This window comes from Salmo trutta, chromosome 14 (assembly GCF_901001165.1).
Source record: "Salmo trutta chromosome 14, fSalTru1.1, whole genome shotgun sequence".
Classification (NCBI taxonomy): domain Eukaryota; kingdom Metazoa; phylum Chordata; class Actinopteri; order Salmoniformes; family Salmonidae; genus Salmo; species Salmo trutta.
In genome coordinates, this window is record NC_042970.1 from 43443742 (window position 1) to 43465868 (window position 22127).

A 22127-nucleotide genomic window follows, 5' to 3' on the forward strand; every position below is an offset into this window, starting at 1 on the left:
TAGTAAATTGTTAGTAAATTCCCCGGAAGTTTGCGGGGGGTATGCTAGTTCTGAACGTCACATGCTAATGTAAAAAGCAGTTTTTTGATATAAATATGAACTTGATTGAACAAAACATGCATGTATTGTTTTACATAATGTCCTAGGTGTGTCATCTGATGAAGATCATCAAAGACACCATTCAAACAGTTTTAGAAACTTTAGGGTGTTTTCTATCCAAAGCCAATAATTATATGCATATTCTAGTTTCTGGGCAGTAGTAATAACCAGATTAAATCGTTTACGTTTTTTTATCCGTCCGTGTAAATACTGCCCCCTAGCCCTAACAGGTTAAACATAGTGACCATAAACGTTTACACTGTATATTCAATTTGTTTTATGATACGGAAATGTGAAGTGTGAATGGAAATGTGAATGGGTGTTTTGGCTTGCTTGTATGATATCACAGTGGTATTTATTATAATCCTCAATGTTTTTAACCTTTCAAAATACATAGTGCTCTTAATTTACAGCATTTCCCTCACTCAGATGTGCAAAGTTGCCCAATTTGCGTAAGGGATGGGGGCAACTTCTTGTCGCACGAGGTGCTCAAGTGAAGCACTATGATGCACAGAGCCAGAGTTCTGACGTCCTTGTACAGATTTTTACTGTACAGCCACTGAGTTCCAATTTAGGAGTTTAGGAGTGTAAAGGCCTACCTCACAATAGTGTTATTATTTATTTATTTATGTATTTATTTATTTTAATTACTCTCTATCGAGTCATTTGCATTTTCTCTCACTCTCTCTCCCCCTTACACTCTACCCCTCTCTCTACCTCTCACTCACTCACTCACTCACTCACTCACTCACTTTTATATATATATATATATATATATCAGTCACCTTGACACCCATCGCCCCCGGTAATGGGCCCTTGGGTGTAACTGTGGGATACCGCCAGTCTGGATGAGTGATTCACAGAAGCCTGTGTCCTCCAGAAGCCACTGAGGAAGGGAAGGAGCCCGAGGGGGTATTTTGATTGGCTCCCTATGGTGTTTCCCCTGGAGTGGGCGGTCTCAGTGGATGGTATTTATCATCAGGGCTAGCAGTGAACTATGGGGGCATCTTAAAGTGATTTCTTTAATCTTACACCCCTAAAACGTCTGCTGAGAGCTCGTTAACTTTCTGACGATACATGGTGCACAAGTACAACAATGTGGTCACCATGGTTTCAAACATGGCTCTGGGAAATAGTTTGAGGGAGAAACACCAAAAAATAAATAGTTGTACATGTCTATACAGATAGTGTTGTCTTTTGTGCCAGAGAAGCCTTTGATTTTCAGCTCTACCTCTGGGAAGCCTCGGATGCTCTTGGACTAATTCCCAATCCAGTAAAAGTGTCGGAGAGCACATAAAAAATACTTGGCTGCCTCTGCAGTAAAAAGGCGGCACAGGCCGTTAACAGTAAAACATTGACACACGGGGGGTGGGCATCAACCCTTATTGGACTGTTCCGGTTTTATCAACTTTAACACTGCTTACAGGAGAGATCGGGGGATGAGGTTGAGAGAGGAAAATGAGTGAGGGTGTATTGCTGAGTGATTAGTGCTTTTTAAGGTTGGTTCGGTTTTTGGAAAATGTTGAAAACTGTCAATTAAAAAAAAAATGTTTACATTATTTTGTACAATAAATGCGTATTTGTTTTAGTATGATGATGACTTTATTATAGCTATTTCATAAAAAATAGCAAGTAGTGACTGCCCATTACTGTTTATCACTTATTAGCAAACCATCCTTTTATCACAATCCTTTACTTTAATAAAATAATTAAGTTGTGTTTATTACATTTTATTTTTATTTGATGACTTTATTATTTTATTTCAAGTCATCTCATCTCTGCTCGGGCAGTAGCAGCCACCATTTACAGGTAACTGACAAAATAATGGAAACAAATAAGGGATACAAAGTATTTTGAAAGCAGGTGCTTCCACACGGGTGGGGTTCCTGAGTTAATTAAGCAAATAACATTGCATCATGCTGGGCGGGCCACCATCCACAGGGCAAGAGTTTTTTTATTTTTTATTAATATATATTTTTTTAATCTATTACAAAAAACACAAGAAGGGGTAACATTAAAGTATTAGAACATGAAGGACAAACAATACAGCATCAAGACACTATCAAACATGTATCAGTCTTTCCGCAACAGAGCCATCCTTATGTGTGAGGGTGCGTGTGCATGATAGTGATATAAAACGTCAGTTTCCTTTTTCATGATCACAATCTAGTGAAACCCGAACCCTACAAGATCCCCCCCCTCCCACAGTTCCCCAATAGCTGTCCATCAACCATTCGAGACCCCTCCCACAGTCCCTCCCACCAGAAGAGAGAGAGAAAAAATACAAATAATTCCATTCCCCACCCCCAAGAACCCCCCAATGCACCAACAACAAAGAGAATGAACTGAAGAGGAAAAAGGAAAAGACAGAAGAAAACAGCAAACAACAATGCCAAAAAAATTCAACATAATAATACATTTAAAACAAAGGACATCAAGGACAACTGAAATAACAGCAATGTCAACTGTATATGTTTGTGTGCATGTCTGGCACTATTACATGTATGTGTATGTTCTTGTATGTGTTTATTTGAATGAGAGTGTGTGTGTGTGTATATGCATGTGTACAAACACCTGCACGGCATCAGTCTCAGGCAAACCGGCATTAGTTGTAAAAACACTGCCCCTTAGTGTCATTCAAATGTACTTTTATTATGTTTTATTGTTACTTTTTTTCCACCTTTTATCTTTTGACCATCATTCTCTCTCTCAAACAGCAACTCCTCTCCCACTTGTCTCCAATTCCACATACCAACCCTCAGCTTCCCTCAGCCCATCCCATCTATCTCTGCTGGCCACCCACTTCGTATTTCTACGCAACACATATCTTTCAACTATGCTATGATGTTTAACGTACAGTTTCAATCTATCTAATCGAATAGAATCTACAGATTTGCGTGTTGAAGATAAATACTTTTACTAAGAATATTAGTAATTGACTGACCCGGTCTCTCCAGATCTCCTAACAGTACTATTTCTAGGGTCAATTTTAGATCAGTGTTATGCATTTTCAGCCATTCCTGAACCTGAGACCAGAAACAGGCTACCTGAGGGCAATACTAAAATAAATGGTCTATTGATTCTGTATCCTCACAACAAAATCTGCAGAGCTTCGATGATTTTATGCCCCACTGGGCAAGAGTTGTCACTTAATGGTTTGAGCATAAATTATGTAAACTTTATGCCATAGCCGTCTCAGTCACCAGATCTCAACCCAATTGAACACGAGAGATTCTCGAGTGCTGCCTGAGACAGCATTTTCCAAATTATGGAATTTCTTAAGGAAGAATGGTGTCACATCCCTCCAATAGTGTTCCAGACACTTGTAGAATCTATGCCAAGGTGCATTGAAGCTGTTCTGACAGCTCATGGTGGCCCTATTAAGACACTTTATGTTGGCATTTCCTTTATTTGGGCAGTTACCTGTGTATCTCTGTGCTCCCCAATGAGTCATCCTAATTAGGCTTGCTAGCTGGCTATGCTGTCTGACGAAAGCACAACTTTAGTAGTTCTTCAAAGTAGATAAGGCATACTTTCAAGACTGTTTTAATGTAATCTATCAGATGTATTGTCGACTAGAGATGGGCAACCTCAAAAAGCAACTGTTTCCGTCTCTTTCCCTATCCTTCCACTGTCTCCCTAACGTCGCGCTCTGCTGTCCCCTCCTCTCACGAGGTCTGTGTGTCAAGAAGGAAAAATGTATTATGGTCATTGTAGTTTATTACCACGTTTTCTATGGTAAATTGTTGAATATTTTTCATTTTTAAAACTACAACTACATACTAAGTTCCAGCTAATAATTAAAACTGAAAATAAATTTCAGCTAGTCGCTCAACACTAAGAGGGAGGGAAGTGAGGGAGAAGGAGCGGGGAGATGTTGTGAGGAGAATAAAGGTGACAGAATGATGGAGAGGGAATGATAGAGAACTGGAGGCAGGGAGAATGAATGAGGGATGTAAAGGGAGATGGAGCAAGGGAAGATTGAGAGAAGGAAGGAGAGATATACAGTAGCAGGCTTCACAGGCCAGTTGGCACGGAGGGCACTTTATCAGAACCCAGGAAGGGAGAGAGGGTGTGTGTGTGTAATGGCTGACTTATGGATGGAAGAACCCAAGTGTTCCTTCAGCAGGAAGGGAGAGACGGGAGAAAATGGGGGAGAGACGATGGAGGGAGGGGAAGAAGAGGTGGGTGGGTGTGACTCAATTGGCTAGCTGTTTACCCTGATGAGCTGCCATATGTAGCAGCACATTGAAGTCAGTGATCCATACATAGAGAGGGGGATTGAAAGAGGAGGAGATAAGATTGGAAGGGCATGGTCAGACTGAAGGAGAGGAGAAGAGAGAGAAAGGATGCCCTTCCGTGTCATTTCTTTACACCGAAGATCTCTGCTAAACAGAATCACATGGTGTATCCATCTCCTCTCTGGCCGAGAACTTCAGTACAAAGTTGCCAATGTCTGCAATTGATACGACCAAGTGACGTATAAAAATTATGAGTCAAATGGAAACTGAGATGACTGCGTTAAAAAAGAAACAGTAGGCTGTAGGCCTATTTTAATCATATTGAAATACATTTCATGTTCAATCGAGTTATATTTTGCTACTTGAAGGCTAGGCTACTGTCTGTAATTTGTCTCAGTATATGGCATGATGTGTCAAATCGGAGATTTAATGCATGTTTATCAGGTAAGCGTTAGAATAACCTGCGTCAAAATTTGCAGCCGGAGGTGGTAATATTTGTCTAGAAGCTAATCCGTCGTCAGTATTGTGAAATAATTATAATGTTAAGGTAAGATTTGAATAAAGAATGCTGATCCTAGAGAAATGCTCCTTTTCTTTTGATCCTATCTACAGTTGAAGTCAGAGGTTTACATACACCTTAGCCTAATAGATTTAAACTTTTTCACAATTTCTGACATTTAATCCTAGTAAAAATTGCCTGTTTTAGGTCAGTTATGATCACCACTTAATTTTAAGAATGTTAAATTTCAGAATAATAGTAGAGTGATTTATTTCAGCTTTTATTTCCTTCATCACATTTCCAGTGGGTCAGAAGTTTACATACACTCAATTAGTATTTGGCAGCATTGCCTTTAAATTGTTTAACTTGGGTCAAACGTTTTGGGTAGCCTTCCACAAGCTTCCCACAATAAGTTGGGTGAATGTTGGCCCATTCCTCCTAACAGAGCTGGTGTAACCGAGTCAGGTTTGTAGGCCTCCTTGCTCACACATGCTTTTTCAGTTCTGTCCACAAATTTTCTATAGGACTGAGGTCAGAGCTTTGTGATGGCCACTCCAATACCTTGAATTTGTTGTCCTAAAGCCATTTTGCCACAACTTTGGAAGTTTGCTTGGGGTCATTGTCCATTTGGACGACCCATTTGCGACCAAGCTTTAACATCCTGACTGAGGTCTTGAGATGTTGCTTCAATATATCCACACCTCTCTCACTTTCTTTCCATATGGCTTCCTCTATAGCTCTTTTTTCCACTTCCTCTCCACCGACCCCTCCCTCCCTCTCTCCTCCCTCTGCACCTGCTCCTGTATTACTGCCCATGGAAATTAGAGGGACGAAAAAGTGACAGCAACGCTTCACATTTATCATGGTAACTGGGAGGCCAGACTAACAGAACAGGACTCTAGGCAGACAGCCAGTGTCCACAGACAATACTCTGTCACTTATGATAGCACCCAATCTCCAGACTAGACTCAGATCCTGACAGATAGCCAACCAGAGAGCGCTTGGCAGCGGTGCTTTGTTTTGGGGCTTTTTTTCTTATCTCTTTTTCCTTATTTTATTTGGCCACAGTACATTCTTCCTCTAGCCTCTCAAGCCACCTGATCTCGTGAGCTTACATGGATGTTTGCTACACGGTTATCAGTCTGGTAGGGTTGTAAAGGAAGTATGGGCAGCTGCAAGCCAATGTGGCGACCGGCGTATGGATGAGTGGGTGTGTCGAAAGGAGTGGGTGTATGGAATCAGCTAATTGGGCAGATTTGTTGCCACTCAAGACCATTTTGCGTGGCTGATTTGGGCTGCATGACGAGTCAATAAATCGGCGCGAATGTCTAGGTTGTATTGAGGTGCCTGGGAATCTGTATTGCTGGCGGTAGCTAACATGGCGACCAGTGCACCGGTGTTTGTATCGAGGTCCTTGCCAACCTTCCCACTGGGCAGGTTTATCATGGTGTGGCCGGCGGTAGCTGTAGCCGTGACTTTAGGAAGGATAGGAACCTAAACAAGAAATTACTAATTGATAACCATCTAGATGTCACTTTGATACATACATGCAGTCTATTCAATGTGGAGGGCATGAACGGAAACAACACCGGGATACAGTGTCCTTCGCTCCCTCTTGCCAAGCACTACTTGTCCTGCAACGCGTCGGAAGTAGCTACCTAGTGGCTAATATTAGGGTGACAGTCACAGTAAGCACACGGACACAACACATACAAGCAACAGTACACCCATCATCAGTACTTTTAAATACAAAATGAACAATTGGCAGTTTTATTACTGAATATTTACAATTGTTTGTGTAAAACTAATAGTGAAATGCAATTTAGACTCGTCCTCCTCAAAACAGGAACTCTCGCGGTTCGATAGTTGCATGGTAAGGAACAAACAAATAGAAACGTTGGTTACGTATGTAACCACGGTTATGTGAGCTATTGGATCAGTCCAATATGGCATCATTCCACTCGGCAGGATACATTCCGAGTAAGTGTACCAGGCAGTGCTGCGGCTGACCCCCTTAAATAGCTTCCGCAGCACGACTCCCACCTCATGTCCTTTTTCGAGACGCCGTAGATTCGAGGATTGGAGTGATCCAATAGCTCACATAACCGTAGTTACATACGTAACCTTCGTTATGTAGCACTATATTGGATCAAATAAAATAAAATGTCTGTCACATTCACATGGTTAGCAGATGTTAATTCGAGTGTAGCGAAATGCTTGTGCTTCTAGTTCCGACCATGCAGTAATAGCTAACAAGTAATCGAACAATTTCACAACTACCTTATACGCACAAGTGTAAAGGAATGAATAAGAATATGTACATAAAAATATATGGATGAGCGATGGCCGAACGGCATAGGCAAGATACAGTAGATGGTATAGAGTACAGTATATACATATGAGATGAGTAATGTAGGGTATGTAAACATTATATAAAGTGGCATTGTTTAAAATGGCTAGGGATACATTTATTACATCCAATTTGTAATTATTAATGTGGCTAGAGATGAGTCAGTATGTTGGCAGCAGCCACTCAATGTTAGTGATGGCTGTTTAACAGTCTGATGGCCTTCAGATAGAAGCTGTTTTTCAGTCTCTCGGTCCCCGGTTTGATGCACCTGTACTGACCTCGCCTTCTGGATGGTAGCGTGGTGAACACGCAGTGGCTCGGGTGGTTGTTGTCCTTGATGATCTTTTTGGCCTTCCTGTGACATCGGGTGCTGTAGGTGTCTTGGAGGGCAGGTAGTTTGCCCCCGGGGATGCGTTGTGAAGACCTCACTACCCTCTGGAGAGCCTTACGGTTGTGGGCGGAACAGTTACCGTACCAGGCGGTGATACAGCCCGACAGGACGCTCTCGATTGTGCATCTGTAAAAGTTTGAGTGTTTTTGGTGACAAGCCGAATTTATTCAGCCTCCTGAGGTTGAAGAGGCGCTTCTGCGCCTTCTTCACCACGCTATCTGTGTCGGTGGAACATTTTCAGTTTGTTTGTGTTATGTACGCCACGGAACTTAAAACTTTCCACCTTCTCCACTACTGTCCCATCGATGTGGATAGGGGGCTGCTCCCTCTGCTGTTTCCTGAAGTCCACGATCATCTCCTTTGTTTTGTTGACATTGAGTGTGAGGTTATTTTCCTGACACCACACTCCGAGGGCCCTCACCTCCTCCCTGCAGGCCGTCTTGTCGTTGTTGGTAGTCAAGCCTACCACTGTAGTGTCGTCTGCAAACTTGATGATTTGATTTGGAGGCGTGCATAACCACGCAGTCATGGGTGAACAGGAGTACAGGAGAGGGCTGAGAACGCACCCTTGTGGGGCCCCAGTGTTGAGGATCAGCGGGGTGGAGATGTTGTTTCCTACCCTCACCACCTGGGGGCGGCCCGTCAGGAAGTCCAGGACCCAGTTGCACATGGTGGGGTGAAGACCCAGGGTCTCGAGCTTAATGATGAGTTTGGAGGGTACTATGGTGTTAAATGCTGAGCTGTAGACGATGAACAGCATTCTTACATAGGTATTCCTCTTGTCCAGATGGGTTAGGGCAGTGTGATTGCGATTGTGTCGTCTGTATTGGATCACTCCAATATGGTATTACAATACCGGATTAATCGTGAACTAGGCATGGCCAGACATGCAAAATCTTGTAGGACTGAGCTCAGTCAGTCATGGTTGCTGTGTCCCTCCATCCCCCTCTAAGGAAGTGGAGGCAACACCCAACACAGCCATCCTGACCTGGTCCACGACAGCACCATTGACTCAATAGTACTTAGCAAAAGTGCTAGACGACGCCCAACTGGCCGAGGCACAAATTTCATCAAGGGAAACTCCTCAGGGCAGTTCCCATGATGTACTTACTCCTCTAGTAGAATGCACCACTACAGCAGACGGCAAAGGCCGGCCAGCCAGATGATATGCTGTAGTAATAGTGTCCACAATCCAATGTGAGAGTATCTGTTTCGATAGGCTCTTCCCCAGAACTCTCTGACCATAACATATGAACAGCTGATCCGAGTGTCGTATTGTCTTAGTCCGTGTAACGTAAGTGTCAAGTGCCTTCACCGGGCACAGCAAACTTGGGTAAAAACCCAGCGCACTTGCAGCCATGGAAGGTGAGTATGCGGATAAATGTGAGGGCCGGTTCACATGTCTGTCAGACAGGACCTTTGACATGAAAGAGGGGCTAGGCCGGAGGATAACACTCCACTTGTCTGCACCCATTCGGAAACACTCAGCGCTCACTGAATGAGCATGAAGTTCACTAAGCCTCTTAGTAGAGGTAATAGCCAACAGAAATGCCACCTTTATGGATCAGTGCTTCAAAGACACTAACCACAGGGGCTCAAAAGGTAGCCTAGCAAGTGCTGACAGCACCACTTCAAGGTCTGTTTCGCACCGAAGGGGCCTTTACTAGACACAGACGTCTAACTCCCTTCATAAACCTGGAGAGCAGTATCTGGCTATCAAGAGCCGCCGGTGGCCCTTCAAGCTGACCCTGTCTAGCATAGCTGTGATCAGGGGATATGGTGGGAACACAAAGTTTTGTTGCTGGCCAATCGTGAGCGAGGACATCCAAACCCAGAGGGCCTAGAGCAGGGCTGCCCAACCCTCATCCTGGAGATCTACTGTCCTGTAGGTTTTCAGACCAACCCTAATTTATCATTTCTGATTCAGGTATTTAAGATCTTGTTGTCCGACATCGACAACCAGCTGGGACAATGAATGCAAACAGGTCCACCTGCCCTCTCCCACAGCTCTAACACCAACTGAGGGTGTAGACTCCAGTCCTCCTTCAGCAGGCCATTTCTCGAAAGCATGTTCGCTACCCACCCGGTTCAAGACCCCGGGGATGTGCGTTAACCGGGGTCTAAGCCCACAGCAAGAGCTCGCAAGCCATTTTGTGGAGGTGCCGTGATCTCAGTCCGCCATGGTAATTGATATATGCCACTACCGTGTTGTTGTCTGATCTGACCAGGACATGCTTCCCTTCCATGCTTCCCTTGCAGGAACTGTTGGAGTGCCAGGCGAACCGCCCTGAGCTCCAGCACATTGATGTGCTTGCCACTCCATTTTTTAACATTTACATTTTACGTCATTTAGCAGACGCTCTTATCCAGAGCGACTTACAGTAGTGAATGCATACATTTCATTTTTTTCTCCGTACTGGTCCCCCGTGGGAATCGAACCCACAACCCTGGCGTTGCAAACACCATGCTCTACCAACTGAGCCACACGGGACAATGGGGGGCTCCAGCGTCCGCTCGCTGTCATGCCTCTGAACAGAACACTAGCTCCCTGCGGTGGACTCTGTTCAGTATCACTCCCTCCAACAGGAAGGAGTGAGAGTGCCATTTCAACAGAGTCCTCACATGCATTTGTCACGATAGCTGACAATGTCTGTGTCGTCTCTGGTGTAGATGGTGAGAGTTGATCAGATAGGAAGAGAGAACCTTTGTGTGAGTAGTGATGTTAAGATAGCTTTATTTGAAACCACCGGCGTATTCATGATTGTGTCATTAGCTTGCTGTGCCATTAACAGCTTGTTAAATGAATGTATTAATATTTGGGTTGTTGTAGATAGTTTTTTTTCCTTTCAAGATAGATCATTTAACCATGAAGGAGTTGCAGTTACAGCCTTATCAGTGGGCATGCATCTGGAAGGCTGTGTAAGTATAGTAGGCTTAAGCTTTTTGAAACTATCCAAACAGAATGCAAATGGTCTATTATAATCACGTATTATTTATTATTGAACTGTGTGTTTATTTGATATGAACAGCTATTTCTATTGTCTTTAGTTACTAGAAAGTCATGGAGAATCCTCAAACATATCCATTATATATGAAGGGTATAATGTTTCCTATGAAATTTGATATGTTATTAAATTGTGTAAATATACCACTGTTTTTAATGATGTTGATGATGATCAAATGACCGTTCAAGTCTGACAAATGTCCCATGGTAGACATTGTCGTGTCTTTACTATCCTTAAATGTGAAGACTGTAATTTTATCAAATCAATTCTCTGTGTAATGTTTTGTACGCAATTAAACTAATCATGTAAACTTTAACTAGGAAGTCGGAGCAGCACGTGATTTTTTTTCTCTATTTCCCGAATCGACACTTAGTCACAATTAGTCTTCCATTCATCATTATTAATTGTTACCTTCTATCAGTCTCATCTGAAGGTTGTAAAATTCTTGGTTATCTGCACGAACCCTAGCATTAATTGTGAATCAGCAATATACAAATTGGCTTAATTATTTATTTACTAACTAACTAAATAATCACAGAAATACATAAAAACAAACAGTAGATACAGTGGGGGAAAAACGTATTTGATCCCCTGCTGATTTTGTATGTTTGCCCACTGACAAAGAAAGGATCAGTCCATAATTTTAATGGTAGGTTTATTTGAACAGTGAGAGACAGAATAACAACAAAAATATCCAGAAAAACGCATGTCAGAAATGTTATAAATTGATTTTCATTTTAATGAGGGAAATAAGTATTTGACCCCCTCTCAATCAGAAAGATTTCTGGCTCCCAGGTGTCTTTTATACAGGTAACGAGCTGAGATTAGGAGCACACTCTTAAAGGGAGTGCTCCTAACCGCAGCTTGCTACCTGTAAAAAAGACACCTGTCCACAGAAGCAATCAATTAATCAGATTCCAAACTCTCCACCATGGCCAAGACCAAAGAGCTCTCCAAGGATGTCAGGGACAAGATTGTAAACCTACACAAGGCTGGAATGGGTTACAAGACCATCGCCAAGCAGCTTGGTGAGAAGGTGACAACATTTGGTGCGATTATTCGCAAATGGAAGAAACACAAAAGAACTGTCAATATCCCTCGGCCTGGAGCTCCATGCAAGATCTCACCTCGTGGAGTTGCAATGATCATGAGAACGGTGAGGAATCAGCCCAAAACTACACGGGAGGATCTTGTCAATGATCTCAAGGCAGCTGGGACCATAGTCACCAAGAAAACAATTGGTAACACACTACGCCGTGAAGGACTGAAATCCTGCAGCGCCCGCAAGGTCCCCCTGCTCAAGAATACATATACATGCCCGTCTGAAGTTTGCCAATGAACATCTGAAGGACTCAGAGGACAACTGGTGAAAGTGTTGTGGTCAGATGAGACCAAAATGGAGCTCTTTGACATCAACTCAACTCGCTGTGTTTGGAGGAGGAGGAATGCTGCCTATGACCCCAAGAACACCATCTCCACCGTCAAACATGGAGGTGGAAACATTATGCTTTGGGGGTGTTTTTCGGCTAACGGGACAGGACAACTTCACCGCATCAAAGGGATGATGGACGGGGCCATGTACCGTCAAATCTTGGTTGGGAACCTCCTTCCCTCAGCCAGGGCATTGAAAATGGGTCGTGGATGGGTATTCCAGCATGACAATGACCCAAAACACACGGCCAAGGCAACAAAGGAGTGGCTCAAGAAGACGCACATTATGGTCCTGGAGTGGCCTAGCCAGTCTCCAGACCTTAATCTCATAGAAAATCTGTGGAGGGAGCTGAAGGTTCGAGTTGCAAAACGTCAGCTTCGAAACCTTAATGACTTGGAGAAGATCTGCAAAGAGGAGTGGGACAAAATCCCTCCTGAGATGTGTGCAAACCTGGTGGCCAACTACAAGAAACGTCTGATCTCTGTGATTGCCAACAAGGGTTTTGCCACCAAGTACTAAGTCATGTTTTGCAGAGGGGTCAAATACTTATTTCCCTCATTAAAATGCAAATCATTTTATAACATTTTTGACATGCGTTTTTCTGGACTTTTTTTGTTGTTATTCTGTCTCTCACTGTTCAAATAAACCTACTGTTAAAATTATAGACTGATCATTTCTTTGTCAGTGGGCAAATGTACAAAATCAGCAGGGAATCAAATACTTTTTCCCCCCACTGTATTGGTTACTAACAATGATGGAAAAGTCCCTAGTGGGCTAAGCTGATATGACAGCTTGGTAGACAAAGGGAAAGGGGTGGGACTGAGAGAGCGGGAAAGACAAATGGATTCATTACACAGTCTATAATTGTATTCATTGAAATGCTAATCCTTTGCCTGTGAATGGCCGCTCATTCGAAAAGAAATTGCAATTTATATTTACGCCCGTATGTCGTTGTTGTCTTGTGTTGGAATCCTCGATCATCCTGTTGGGTTCATCAGAGTCTCTGATTAACTTTTATTGAAGTCACAGTCTTTCGTGGTTGTAGATGTTTAGAATGGATACTTCAGAGTACCATTCAGAAATGTTCTCATGGAATAGTTGCTTCGGCGGTTGTCGGTATTCTCAGCCTAGGTTTATGTATTTTCTAGCTGCAGTCTAGTAATTCATGTTGTCTAGAATTTCTCACTCATTCTGTAGTGAATCGAAAGTCTGAGTTTGACAATTTCCAGCCATGTAGCCAATGCTCCATGTGGCATGGTTTTCTAGTCTTATCGTTTGTAGGGGTCTTAACCATTCGCAACCACAGCTCACGCTGGGGTTTGCTTAGTCTGACGTGAATTGGGTCACGGGGGCTTTATACTGGGGAAGAGAAGGGCGTGTTTCATCCCTCTCCAACCAATGTCTGTTCACTTGGGCGTGGCCCCTGAATGAGCATAAATGACTTATGAAAACAATTCTCTCATTTAGAAGGCTAAAATAAAATTTTCTTTTCACAAATAGTTTCATATTTAAACATTTAAATTGCACAACAATTCCATGTGAATCTGACTAGAATGTGTAGACTAGAATGTGTAGACTTTCCAAGATACAATTTATGTCGTCCTATCATCAGATATAATGTCCCAGACAACAACTGATCTGACATGTACTTTAAGTACCAATGGACACTTTCAACTGGTTGGATATATTGTTCCATTCCCCAACCTTTTTATGTTACTGTATTACAAAGTCTCTCTCTGTGGTTACAAAGGATTTATTGCAAAGCCCATTCTATAGAGTCGAGAGGGAGAGTTTCGGTATTCATGGTGGGGGCCATAAACTGCTGAGGGGAAGAGAGAGAAAGGGGGTTTTATGACCCTCACCCAAAGGTGCAAAGTCATGACAACATCTTATTCTAGCCTATCTTCTCTTTAGAGGACCTCAGCTGTCCACTTTCTAGGCTGAACAAGTAGCATCGACGGAGGAGGGCATGGAAAACAATCTCTGTCATCAAGTCACCCAATGTTTGCTTCTTGTACAGTTTTAATATCTTCTACAATAACTGTAAATTGTGTATATTCCATTTAGAACCTTTGTATTATGCTACTAGATGTAAGTCATTTAGGTCTATAGTATACGTAGTGACAGTCAAAAGGAGATAAAGCAGACTTCTACTTGGCAGACACATTTTGTCAACACACACCATGCTGATGTGTAGCCTTACCAATCAGAAATGCATGTCAATATGCAAAACCTACGAAGACATGGTTTGTAATTTGTCTTTGTTTAATAAAACGTAAACTGTTGTAACACACCGGTCACTAAATGAAACAATGTTGTTCCATAGTTGATTGACATCTAAGTTATGAGTGTGTTACATACTGTCTAATTCATTTTTTGAAATGTAACATGATCTCTAACTTTTTATCGAATCCTATCAGCTGTCTTGATTAATTTCAACTGTTCACTTTAGGGCTGTGGTATTTCTCAATCAATTATGCATAGGCTACTCAATACTAAATGAGCCCCAAAGCATGAAGTAATGTTAGATGTTTATTTTATTATAGTAGACAACAGGATAGCAATGCTTTACATGACAGTTTGAACTCTGCTAAATAAAATCTTCAGATGCATTTTACAACACAAATCCCATCTCTTTGCCTCTATGCTCCCTAACATACCTGCTCCATTCTATGTGAAATCATTAATATACAGTACCAGTCCAAAGTTTGGACACACCTACTCATTCAAGGTTTTTTATTTATTTGTACTATATTCTACATTGTAGAATAATAGTGAAGACATCACAACTATGAAATAACACACATGGAATCATTTAATAACCAAAAAAGTGTTAAACAAATCTAAATATATAATATATTTGAGTTTCTTCAAAGTAGCCACCCTTTGCCTTGATGGCAGCTTTGCACACTCTTGGCATTCTCTCAACCAGCTTCACCTGGAATGCTTTTCCAACAGTCTTGAAGGAGTTCCCACATATGCTGAGCACTTGTTGACTGTTTTTCCTTCACGCTGTGGTCCAACTCATCCCAAACCATCTCAATTGGGTTGAAGTCGAGTGATTGTGGAGGCCAGGTCATCTGATGCAGCACTCCGTCATTCTCCGTCTTGGTCAAATAGCCCTTACACAGCCTGGAAGGTTGTTTTGGGTCATTGTCCTGTTGAAAAACAAATGAATGTCCCACTAAGCGTAAACCAGATGGGATGTTGTATCGCTGCAGAATGCTATTGTTGCCATGCTGGTTAAGTGTGCCTTTTTGAATTCTAAATAAATAACAGACAGTGTCACCAGCAAAGCACCATCACACCTCCTCCATGCTTCACGGTGGGAACCACACAGGCAGAGTTCATCCGTTCACCTGTTCTGTGTCTCACAAAGACACAGTGGTTGGAACCAAAAATCTCAAATTTGGACTCATCAGACCAAAGGACAGATTGCCACTGGTCTATTGTCCATTGCTCAAGTTTCTTGGCCCAAGCAAGTCTCTTCTTCTTATTGGTGTCCTTTAGAAGTGGTTTCTTTGCAGCAATTCGACCATTAAATTTTCCGAATTGACTGAACTTCATGTCTTAAAGTAATGATGGACTGTCATTTCTCTTTGCTTATTTGAGCTGTTATTGCCATAATATGGACTTGGTCTTTAACCAAATAGGGCTATGTTCTGTATACCACCCCTAACTTGTCACAACACAACTGATTGGCTCAAATGCACTAAGAAGGGAAGAAATTCCACAAATTAACTTTTTACAAGGCACACCTGCTAATTGAAATGCGTTCCAGGTGACTACCACATGCAGGTTGCGAGAATGACAAGCAAGAGTGTGCAAAGCTGTCAAGGCAAAGGGTGGCTACTATGAAGAATCTCAATTAAAAATGTATATTTTGATTTGTTTAACACTTTTTTTGGTTACTACATGATTCCATATGTGTTATTTCATAGTTTTGATGTCTTCACTATTATTCTACAATGTAGAAAATGGTAAAAATAAAGAAAAACCCTCAAATGAGTAGGTGTGTCAGCTTTTGACTGGTACTGTAAATTCAGAGAAGGTTCTCTGCTAGCTATTGGAGGTTGCTGTATCAAAATAATAGGCAGATTTCCATTGACCCACGTTTACTTGACAAAAGCAATGTCACAAAAAAAGCATTGTGACGTGTTTAATGGTAACGGCAACTATCGGAGAAATGTTCTAAAGATCTGTTCGACAGGTGAATTTTTATTTTGCTGACCTTCCTTTATTGTGAAAAATCATAATGGGAACGATGTTTTTTGAACTCCCCATTTTAATTCTAAATTCCTACTGCTTGCTAAATCTTTTTTTAAACTATAAAAATAATGCTTCTTTGCAGGACAAGGGTTGTCTTGACTTTCAAGAATGCCTGAATTGCTTCATCTTGATTTTCTGGTTGGCTGGATGCAAGTTTCGTCATCAAATGATTTCAGATCTACAGGAGTGCAAGTTTCACCATGGCACGGCCCGGGGGGATACATTGGCACATGAAAATGATTAGAATATGGCAAATATTAGTCAATTAGTTCATTCTATCCATGCTGCTTTTACTGTCTTCCTGAGACATGAAACAGATAGGTGGGAGGGTATACAGGCTGTTGACAATGTATTAATATGCAATTTGCCTGAATGGATAATGGAAAGACTTCAACAACTAAATTTGTATTTGACACTCGAGGTTTTTGCGTAAAAAAACATTTTTTGGGGGTGTGATGTCATTGCGTCCAGCTGTTTTTAGCAACACAAGACAGCCCCCCCCTTACACTTCCCTCACCTTCTGCCTTTCTTCCCTACTGCCTCACCCACCCCCTGCCCCCCTCTCTCCCTCCGTCCCTCCCTCCTCCGGTTGTCCAGCTGGCTCACAGTAGCGGGAAAGCAATATGATGGTGGTTTTAAGGGGCATCTGTCGTAGAGGGCTGGGACTCTGTGTACTGTATTTTGCTTATCCAGCTACTTCTCACATTTATCCGGTTAGCATAGCTAACTACAGTTCTGCATATCAGCATTCAATGTATTGTAATACATCAGCATGTTAGCATAACTAGCTGTCTTTAGTTGTGGATCTACTCACCAGTCATGCCCTACCCTAACTAGCCATGTCAATACTAAATGTATTCTGAACTTATATAACTGTTAGTACAGCACACTATCTATGTATCCTATACACCTCACCAGTTACACACTCCGGTTATCCATAGCTAGCCACATCTCAGTGTCGGATCCATTTGAATACACCTTGAACTACATGAGGGAGATTGACACAACAAGGACATAGTGTAAAGCTGCTGAGTGAAAGATTGAACGAAGCAGGGAGAGTGGTTAAATCCTGGACCAATGTGGGAATGACTAGAGCATAATTGATTCACTGTCTGATCCTTCCGACATTCAATCCCAGAGGACAGGAAACAGTCATGACAGCTGCATCCCGAATGACACCCGATTCCCTATGGGCCCTGGTCAAAAGTAGTGCACTTCATAGGGAGTAGCTTGCCATTTTGGGATGCGCCCAATGAGTTCAACACCCTTGTGATAATTTCCAACGCCTCATGGGTTCTCATTGACTGACCTCTTTTTGTATTTTTATTGCAGTTTTCTAGATTTATTTGCAACAATTCTGAATCACAAGATTTCCATGAGGTGATGATATCTTATTCAGAATGTATTAAATCTATTTTTGTCTTAATAGGACAATACCAAATGATGTAGATGTGTGGTTTTGTCCAACTGAAATTCAAAGTCTTTGGCAGTGGTTGTCTAGCAGCTTGTGACAGCAGCGGGAGGCTGACATGGGGTGTCGATGGGTGTGTTTGAACTGTCAGCTCTACTTGGTTCTGTTTGGTATGGCAACAGCCATTGTTGTCATGTTTATCCTCAGATAAAGAAAGGGTGATGTAGACGTTTCACTACAAAAGTCAGTTTAGACATTTGTACCGAGGCTTATACAGCAACCTATAAACAGTGGTTGGAAAAGTACCCAATTGTCATACTTGAGTAAAAGTAAAGATGTCTTAATAGAAAATGACTCAAGTAAAAGTAAAATACTACTTGAGTAAAATTATAAAATTATTTGGTTTTAAATATACTTAACTATAAAAATGTAATTGCTAAATATACCTAAGTATCAAAAGTAAAAGTATAAATAATTTCAAATTCCTTATATTAAGCAAACCAGATGGTACAATTTTATTTTTTATTTTATTTACAGTTAGCCAGGGGCACACTCCTACACTCAGATATAATTTACAAACAATGCATTTGTGTTTAGTGAGTCCCCCAGATAAGAGGCAGTAGAGATGACCAGGGATGTTCTCTTGAGAAGAGTGTGAATTGGACCATTTTCCTGTCCTGCTTAGCATTCAAAATGTAACAAGTACTTTTGGGTGTCAAGGAAAATGGATGGAGTCAAAAGTACATTATTTTCTTTAGGAATGTAGTAAAGTAAAAGTTTAAAGTATTTTCACTTAAGTACATTACACCACTTCCTATAGAATACCCTAAAGACTTCTAACCCTGACGGATTGGCATATGTTTTCATACCTTTATAGTGTTTTGATCTCGTTATATGCATTTCTATGATAACTGGTCACTCTATTAACTGTCTCTTCTCCTTCCTCCTCCTTTTCTTCCCTCTCCTCCTCCTCCTCCTCCTCCTCCTCCTCCCTCTCTCTCAGGTCTGTCTGGTAACCCAGTGGATCTGGAGAAGCGCCACGCGGCATTTGGGAAGAACTTCATCCCTCCTAAAAAGCCTAAGTCCTTCCTGGCGCTGGTGTGGGAGGCCCTACAGGATGTTACTCTCATCATCCTGGAGATTGCTGCCGTAATCTCCCTGGGCCTGTCCTTCTACCACCCCCCTGGGGGAGATAGCGAGCGTGAGTAGTACACCCTAACCCGGGGCAGTTAGGACAGGTGGGATAATGAAGAGGGTTTTTGGGAGTTTGTAAAAGTTTTGGTCCTGTATTATTCACTTGGTCGTGTTTTGTTCCTGTTCTATTGACCTGGTGGTGTTTCAGCTCTATTCCACTGACCTGGTTGTGTTTTGGTCTGTTCTTATTAATCGTGGTTGTGTCCTGGTTTCCCCAGTGTGTGGTGAGACAGCGTCGGGAGTGGAGGATGAGGGGGAGGCGCAGGCGGGCTGGATCGAGGGCGCCGCCATCTTGTTCTCCGTGGCAATCGTTGTCTTGGTGACAGCGTTTAACGACTGGAGCAAGGAGAAGCAGTTCCGTGGGCTGCAGAACCGCATCGAGCAGGAGCAGAAGTTCACCGTCATCCGCAAGGGCCAGGTCATCCAGATCCCCGTGTCCGAACTGGTGACAGGAGACATCGCCCAGATCAAATATGGTAAGACATGGTTCATTTAAAACGCGGTAAAACATGGTTCAGATAAAACAAGGTAAGACATCACCCAGATCAAATATGGTGAGACAGGGTTTTGTTAAAACGCGCTGAGACAGGGTTTTGTTAAAACGCGCTGAGACAGGGTTTTGTTAAAACGCGCTGAGACAGGGTTTTGTTAAAACGCGCTGAGACAGGGTTTTGTTAAAACGCGCTGAGACAGGGTTTTGTTAAAACGCGCTGAGACAGGGTTTTGTTAAAACGCGCTGAGACAGGGTTTCAAATGCACCAAGGTAGGGTATATGGTGAGACGTTGTATATCACAGTCGTTTAACTGTGTAACTGTTTCCTAGGTGACCTGCTGCCAGCTGATGGTATCCTGATCCAGGGCAACGACCTGAAGATCGATGAGAGCTCTCTGACCGGCGAATCAGACCAAGTCAGGAAGTCACTGGAGAAGGACCCCATGCTGCTGTCCGGTGAGAGCACCTGTTAATAATATCACTATTATCAGACATTCAATATCCCAGTCAAATCAAATCCAATTGTATTTGTCACATGCGCCGAATACAACAGGTCTACATTTCACTGTAGACCTTACAGTGAAATGCTTAGAAAATACCCAAAAAATTAAGTAAGAGATAAGAATAACAAATAGTTAAAGAGCAGCTGTAAATAAAAATTGTGTTGCTATATACAGGGAGTTCCGGTACAGAGTCAATGTGCGGAGGCACCGGTGTCGACGTAATTGACGTGATATGTAAATGTAGGTAGAGTTGTCAAAGTGACTGCATAGATAATAACAGAGAGTAGCAGCAGCGTATAAGAGTAGGGGCAATGCAAATAGTCTGAGTAGCCATTTGATTAGCTGTTCAGGAGTCTTATGGCAGAAGCTGTTTAGAAGCCTCTTGGACCAAGACTTGGCACTCCGGTACTGCTTGCCGTGCGGTAGCAGAGAGAACAGTCTATGACTAGGGTGGCTGGAGTCTTTGACAATTTTTAGGGCCTTCCTCTGACACCACCTGGTATAGAGGTCCTGGATGGCAGGAAGCTTGGCCCCGGTGATGTACTGGGCCGTACGCACTACCCTCTGTAGTGCCTTGTGGTCAGAGGCCGAGCAGTTGCTATACCAGGCATTGATGCAACCCGTTAGGATGCTCTCGATGGTACAGCTGTAAAATCCTTTTAGGATCTGAGGACCCATGCCAAATCTTTTCAGTCTCCTGAGGGAGAATAGGTTTTGTCGTGCCCTCTTCATGACTGTCTTGGTGTACCATGTTAGTTTGTTGGTAATGTGGACGCCAAGGAACTTGAAGCTCTCAACCTGCTCAACTACAGCCCTGTCGATGAGAATAGGAGCATGCTCGGTCCTCCTTTTCTTATAGTTCACAATTATCACCTTTGTCTTGATCACATTGAGAGAGAGGTTGTTGTCCTTGCACCACATGGTCAGTTCTCTGACCTCCCTATAGGCTGTCTCATCGTTGTCGGTGATCAGGCTGTTGTATCATCAGCAAACTAAATGATGGTGTTGGAGTTGTGCCTGGCTGTGCAGTCATGAGTGAACGGGGAGTACAGGAGGGGACTGAGCACGCCCCCCTGAGGGGCCCCCGTGTTGAGGATCAGCGTGGCAGATGTGTTGTTACCTACCCTTAGCACCTGGGGGCAGCACGTCAGGAAGTCCACGATCCAGTTGCAGAGGGAGGTGTTTAGTCCCAGGGTCCTTAGCTTAGTGATGAGTTTTGAGGGCACTATGGTGTTGAACGCTGAGCTGTAGTCAATGAATAGCATTCTCACGTAGGTGTTCCTTTTGTCCAGGTGTGAAAGGGCAGTGTGGAGTGCAATAGAGATTGCATCATCTGTAGGTGCGGTATGCAAATTGGAGTGTGTCTAGGGTTTCTGGGATAATGGTGTTGATATGATCCATGACCAGTCTTTCAAAGCATTTCATGGCTACAGACGTAGCCTGGGTCTGTAGTCATTTAGTCAGGTTACCTTGGTGTTCTTGGGCACAGGGACTATGGTGTCTGCTTGAAACATGTTGGTATTACAGACTCAGACAGGGAGAGGTTGAAAATGTCAGTGAAGACACTTGCCAGTTTGTCAGCGCATGCTCGGGGTACATGTCCTGGTAATCCATCTGCAGCCTTGTGAATGTTGACCTGTTTAAAGTCTTACTCACATCGGCTGCGGAGAGCGTGATCACACTGTCGTCGGAACAACTGATGCTATCATGCATGTTTCTGTGTTACTTGCCTCTATTTAGCTCGTCTGGTAGGCTCGTGTCACTGGGCAGCTCTTGACTGTGCTTCCCTTTGTACTCTAATAGTTTGCAAGCCCTGCCACATCCGACGAGCGTCGGAGCTGGTGTGGTACGATTCGTTCTTAGTCCTGTATTGAAGCTTTGCTTGTTTGATGGTTCGTCTGAGGGCATAGTGGGATTTCTTATAAGCTTCCGGGTTAGAGTCCCACTCCTTGAAGCGGCAGCTCTACCCTTTAGATCAGTGCGAATGTTGCCTGTAATCCATGGCTTTTGGTCGGGGTAGAAACGTACAGTCAATGTGGGAACGACGTCCTCGATGCACTTATTGATAAAGCCAGTGACTGATGTAGTGTACTCCTCAATACGTCTCAAGAATCCCGGAACATATTCCAGTCAGGAACTTTGTCTTTTAAAAGGGGTAATATGCAGTTGCTACATCCATTTTGCCCCTTTAAAGCTAGAATCCGCAATTCAAACTATCAAAGGTTTCATCCCACTTCTGT

At 42.8% G+C, this 22127-nt stretch overlaps 1 protein-coding gene across 6 annotated transcripts in view; it reads left to right on the forward strand.

Moving 5' to 3' along the window:
* The window catches only part of LOC115208132 (plasma membrane calcium-transporting ATPase 1), a 165452-nt gene that overhangs the window by 71167 nt on the left and 72158 nt on the right, over positions 1–22127 (forward strand). For all 6 annotated transcript variants that reach the window (XM_029775963.1, XM_029775967.1, XM_029775962.1 and 3 more), the window contains exons 3-5: positions 18701–18898; positions 19110–19367; positions 19715–19840. In XM_029775963.1, coding sequence (XP_029631823.1) covers positions 18701–18898; positions 19110–19367; positions 19715–19840 — 582 coding nt within the window. The remainder of the gene's footprint in view (positions 1–18700; positions 18899–19109; positions 19368–19714; positions 19841–22127) is intronic.